The sequence below is a fragment of the Poecilia formosa genome, unplaced genomic scaffold (genome assembly GCF_000485575.1).
Source record: "Poecilia formosa unplaced genomic scaffold, Poecilia_formosa-5.1.2 Scaffold256, whole genome shotgun sequence".
Lineage (NCBI taxonomy): Eukaryota > Metazoa > Chordata > Actinopteri > Cyprinodontiformes > Poeciliidae > Poecilia > Poecilia formosa.
Window position 1 is genome coordinate 925,398 of NW_006800195.1, and position 6,331 is coordinate 931,728.

The following is a 6,331-nucleotide window of genomic DNA, read 5'->3' on the forward strand; positions in this document are numbered from 1 at the left end:
TTGTTGTGTTGGTCTCCTTTACAGAGGAACTTCCTGTTATCATGTTGTTGTCCTGAATTAGGACACTGCAGAGTTACTGGACGTCCCTCGATGCCTCTGATGTTGTACGACTCCAGTTCTGTCAGAGAGATTTTATTCATACAAAAATCTATATAACATTTATTGATAAAATGTGCATCAATTTATAAAACATGTGCTCTTTTACTGATTAAAAAGTGGAGGAAAAAATGAAATGTTATGATCTCTCACCTTTGACCTCCAGCTCAACAGCAGTGAAAACATCAAATCCTGAGTTTCTCTGGACTCCACAAAGATACGACCCAGAATCCTTCAGGGTCAGACTGGAAATGGTCACTGTGAATATTCCTGACTTCCTGTCATCAGAGAGTCTGAATCGTCCATCTTGTGTGTTGCTAGAGGTGATCACTGCCTGCTGTAGACATGTGGAGGGCCGGTTTCCTCTGCAGAAGAACTTCAGCTTGTTGACAGACTGAGAGTCGTACGGACAGCTGATGGTCACTGAACCTTCCTCAGTACTTTGGGTTTGATTCACCGTGTCGCAGCATCTGTCTGATAGGAAGATAAGAAAGTGTCAGATAGTAAAAGATAGTAAAAGACATATCTGTACAGTTTACCAGAAACACATGAATTAAGTAAATTAGAATATAAAAGTTGATTATGATCTGCTAATGAATGAGATTAAAATGTTTTTAAACTTAAAGCCACAAATGATGTGGCTTTAAGTGCTTACTTGGTTACACAGTAACACTTGAAATATATATAGATTTTTAAATAATTTATATCACTGTATATAAACTTAATTAGTATTATGCATTTCAACAATCATAAAGTTTAATTAAATGTATTTTCTTTTTCATTTATATGCTCAATTATTATATGTGTAAAAAGTCCAGATGTTTCATTTATTTCAGTTCTTTGATAAGATTTAAGTTTTTTTAAAATCCCTCCGACTTTCTGCTGTGTCTTAACTTTTTAATCCATTGGAGTTTTTAGAACAGTGTTTATTTCTGGAGACATTTAATATAAAATGTTGGCATGGATGTCAAACCGTTAAGGAACAAATCATCTCATCTAAACTTTATCAATGATGAACATAGCAGAAAACCCTCCAAGATTGTAGAGAATCTTTATAAACTTGGTTAATATTGTAAATATGAGAACCGTTATATTTATGTCTACTTTCACAATATTTCAGTGTTATATTTATGATCATTTAATATTGACATTTCAACTTAGAAGTGTGATAATTGATTAAAATTAAGCTAACATTTCCTGTCAGTATAAATTAGCTCTGACCGTCTGATTGCACTAAGACAGAAAGAGGGAAGCTCAAAGTGTTGCAACTCGGAGTCGATTAATGCCGGAAACATTTCTGCCAATTCATTATTGTGGGTGTCGTCTGTAAAGTTCAATCTATTATGCTGACTGAAATGTTTAATCTTCCAGTTAAAACTATTTACCTTCTTTTACTTCCAGCTTTACTTCAGTGTAGAGATCTATTAGTCCTTTCCTGGTCACTCCACACCAGTATTTTCCAGCATCATCCAAACGAAGATCAGAGATGGTCACAGTGAAGATTCTTGATGTTTTGTCATCATAGGTGGAATATTTGTTCTGATGTTTTTGTGACCTTGTGAGAACATCCTTATTTCTACATGGGTCGTTACACAGATATTTCTCATAACTTTCATAACCTTCATTATATGGACAAGAAACATTCACATTTCTTCCTTTGTATCCAAACACATGGATCAAACCTGCAGCACGGCTCACACAGCACACAGCAGCTGGAAACAGGAGAGAACAAAAACATAATTAAGTTTAATTCAAAATTATTCTCATTTGCATAAAAATAGAATGAAAATTTTAGTCCGAGTCCTCAGCAAACAGTAAATATATAATTAGAAAAAGCCATATCAATAAAAGACAATGTATAGATTGTAAATGTATTTATTTAAAAGAAAATAGAAAAAGAAAGTAATATGTCCGCTACGGAGTTGACATCTTGTCTTTTTCTCAATTTTTATGATCTTAAGATGACAAAATCTACTCCTGCCTTTTAAAGCCACTGGAAAATGTTGGATATATATTTGTAAACAAATGAATATTAAAACTTACCAGACAAGATGAACAACATGACCTGGAAGCTCCACATCTTTGCATGACTGAGGAGGACAAACTAAACCAGAAATAATGAAGTGAAGCATGAAGTATTTTAAGGAAACCACATTAGTCTAAGTTCAGCCCAAAACATCAGCAAACCTCAGAAATGAGGTGTGAAATGATGATTTTTCTCTGTTTTTCAAATTATAAAACTAAGCTCTGTCAAAACGGCCAGGAAACTAAGAAGATGTGATTAGTAAGATAAAAATAAGTATTTACAAAGTTGGAGGAAATGGTAATAGGAAACGTGAGAGGGCTGAGGAGGTTAGCGCTGCATCATCGCATCAAACATATTTCCTGTTAAATAAGCAGAACTTTCTGTCTATAGTCTGCTTATTTCTTTTAGAACATTCATGGATGTTCTCTAGGTTTTCTTTCTGCAAAAGCTGCTTATAGTAACAGAATCCAGTGAATAAAATGTGCATAAAGAAATAAGTTGTCACAAATTCAGGGTAGAATTAAATATTTATTTTTAAAATCAAACTGACAAAAAAACAAACATCACAGAAACCTAAAAAGATGACCAGAACAATGTAACAGGATGAAAATACTGCAGACATAACCTGCATGATCATACTCATGATTTAGTTTTAATTTAAAAAGACACAATGGCTAGTTTATCAAAAACATTTTATTTATTATGGTTAATATAATAAAAGAGGCTATAACATTGAAACATTTAACAAATAGCATGACATCTTTAAACTAGTTTGAAATGTTTATAATAATTTCCTTTGCAGTACATTTCATCACTTTTCTTTCCAACAATCAGTATAAAGATCTTCATTTGTGAGACTTTGGTTCACATGTTGAGAATCAGCAGCTTCTTCGTTGCTCCTGATGCTCTGATGTGAAGGTTGAGCTGCCTTCTGGATTTTCACAAATGTGAAAAATAATAATTTATGATAGTCAGATAAATGAGAGTTATATTACTGAGCAGACCAACTTATCTGGATGAATGTTCATAATCTGACAGGACAAAACCTGGAGGATCTGAACACAAAGATAAAGTCAGACTAAACTGTGCAAAGAACCAAAGTGGAGGTTGATGAAAAAAAATATTAATGTAGGAGAAATGTCTACTGAATCCTCTCAGGCTGGGAAGATATGTTTGGTTTGCATTTGCAATCAAACTTCTCTAATCCACCAGTTAACATGTTGAAGCATCTTCTGAGATGCAACAGAGACATTGACAAACTGAACAAAAACAGAAAACTCCCCCTAGTGGACATAGAAATAAGCAACAGGGAAAGTTGGATCCAGACGTCATTTTTTTTCAATTCTGTCTTTGAGATTACATATGTAATCTATCCAGGACAGTAAGACATATCAAAATCCACCAACTCAGCCATGAGTTGTGTCTCCATTACGAATGTGCACAAATGTTGTCAATATTCTGCTAATGTTGAAAAAACAATTTCTCAATCAAGGTGTTTCCAGAAGAAATTAAATTAAAATCACTCATTTGACAGTTACATACATATCAAATCAATCAAATTTTATTTGTATAGCACATTTCAGCAGCAAGGCTTTTCAAGGTGCTTTATATAATTAAAGAAATAAAAAAATAAGCACAGCATGTGACATTGTGATATGTATTTATTGTTCAGTCATGGCGCCAGCACTCTTCATCTATCAGCCATCAGAGGAGATGTCGGTGCCTTCAGGTGTACGAGGAGCAATAAGCCCCTCATAATTAGGAGCGGCTACGTGTGCAGCGTTTTGGGAAAAATGCAGTCGGGTGATTTAACAGAAGAGCCACATATTGAACCTGTTTGAATGACACTCAACTTGTTATAAACTGTGACGCTGTGAGAGCTGTGATGGAGCCTGCCACACAATGTCAGAATAAAAACCAAAAAAACAAAACAAAAACAAACCATCATCCTAATTCTATTTCCTATCGTTGTATTCGACTTTTTTGCCAGCAGTAACATCCGGCTGTGTATCATGTGACTTGCATGATGTGAATAGTGTTTCCATTGCAGCTTTGCAAAATACACCTATTTCAATACGACTAAAAAAACCACACAGTGGTGTGTTTCCACTAAGCAAATTTATTTTATAGTTAATGGAAACTTAACTAATGCAATAATCCTCACAAGAAGAAATCTTTAAGAGTTGCAGCTTTGTGGACTTGGGTCATTGATCCTCAGGTTCTTAGAAGTATCAGCCGTGTTCAATACATTCAGCTGGATATCTACAACAACAAAAACATTGTCTCTGTTTTTTTCTCGTTCTTTAGTATTGTGTGTAGATGTTCTGGGTAAATTCACCTTGTTTCTTTAATTTTCTTTTAGGGATCATCAGAAGGATAAAAGGCAGGATCCACAGCAGAAACAGGACGATGCGCAGAATGTAAAATAAAGTCAGATCTGAAAAGAAGAGAAAAGAGAATTTAATAGGTGTCGACAGAAAATTTCCTGGAAACAGACACTAGAGAATGAAAGCAGGTATTAATAATTTGAAACATTGTTCAGAAGAATCAACACTAAACATTCAGACTTCATTTATGAAGGACAAGCAACAGGAAGGGCTGGTAGGTCCAGGATTGACCTGCATTTGATCAATTGGCTCAAATGGGAGATTCTGTTGTCGGTGATTCTGGATCAACAGAGATCCACAGATGGTTCTGTGCTTAATATTACTGCTCGTGGTATTTGTTTTTTAATAACTCTGGCTGGTTTACCTTCTTGGTTGTTGGTGTTTGCGGTTTTATCTCTCTCTCCACCGACTACCAGCTGTATCTTTATGAATCTCAGCTGAGAGTCTGAACCACAGTAGTATGTTCCTGCATCAGCTGCTTCCAGTTCAGTGATNCTAGTAAAGTTGTGCATTGTATTAATATGTCTGCATTGATGTCTAAACATATTTATTTTTAACATAAAAGTCAATTCAGATTTGCAAATACATAAATCAAAATTAGAAAATACACTTTGCTTCTAATAGTAGCTAAATTTAAGACTACACATTGATTAAAATTGTATATGAACATGGTTAGACATTGATGCTTCATTTAATTCGCTTGAATTTGCTGTGGAATCTCTAGTGAAATATAGAAACATGAAGTTATTATTTACCTTCTTTTATGTGCAGTTTTACTTCAGTGTAGAGATATTTTCCCCACCTACTGACTCCACACCAGTATTTCCCAGCATCATGTGATCGAAGAGCAGAGATGGTCACTTTGACAACACTGTTCGTTTTATCATCAGTGATGGAATATTTGTCATTTTTCTGTTGTGTTGTAATGAGAACATCACTGGAGCCACAGTTATTCTTACAAAGGTATTTTTCATTTTCCTCATAACCTGAACTATATGAGCAGGAAAATGTTACACTTCTGCCCTCGTATCCAAACACCTCGATCAAATCTTCAGCACTGATCACAAAACTCAGAGCTGCTGCAGACAGACAACAACATCAGTTTAGTTTATATGCTTCAACATGTGAATATAGTAGAAGATTTTAATCATCACTTGTTTATATAGTCAAGAAAATCTGGTTAAGAGTATAAGCCATCACATAAATTATTAGTATTCCACTGTAATATATATGTTCTTTAGTCTGAAATTGACCGAAATACCATGTTAAATCAAAAAGGAAAAAAAAAAGGAATCAAAATGCAGACAGAGTTTCTCTAGGATGCCTAAAGTGAGGAGCCCCTACAGTGATTTCATGATTTCAAGAATTTGTACTAAATTCTTGAAATCATGAATTTCAAGAATTTTGTACAAATTCTTGGACTAAAGAATTTGGGGAAGAAGATGGCGGTCATTCCTTCATTCACTGAAGCTATTCATGTTTACAGGCTTTTCACTCAGACGGAAGGAGAAACAGAGACATCAATAAACATCATTTGTTGCAATTGTTTTGACCCAGCTGAGACGTGTAACATGAACAATACAATATTTTTTACAAGTTTTGTAAAACTACTTTTTCAAGTAAAGCGCACAATTCGTTTTTTTATCAGATGAGATAAATAAGACAATCACATTTCAGTTACAACACAAACAGGAAGTGCTACTGAATCTTTAAATAAATGCTATATAATTTAAAAACACATTCTATTTTAATTAAATAAATTTCATCATAACATTAAAGCAAACTGCTGTAGATATTTTTGTTGTAGATATTATATCTTACT

At 34.2% G+C, this 6,331-nt stretch overlaps 1 protein-coding gene across 1 annotated transcript in view; it reads right to left on the reverse strand.

Moving 5' to 3' along the window:
• The window catches only part of LOC103150576 (polymeric immunoglobulin receptor-like), a 15,547-nt gene extending 13,335 nt beyond the window's left edge, over positions 1–2,212 (reverse strand). The window contains exons 1-4 of the mRNA XM_016680742.1: positions 2,140–2,212; positions 1,482–1,808; positions 250–570; positions 8–118 (exon numbers count right to left, since the gene is read on the reverse strand). Of these exons, the coding sequence (XP_016536228.1) occupies positions 8–118; positions 250–570; positions 1,482–1,808; positions 2,140–2,176 (796 nt within the window). The 5' untranslated portion in view covers positions 2,177–2,212. The remainder of the gene's footprint in view (positions 1–7; positions 119–249; positions 571–1,481; positions 1,809–2,139) is intronic.
• Positions 2,213–6,331: the final 4,119 nt, after the last annotated feature.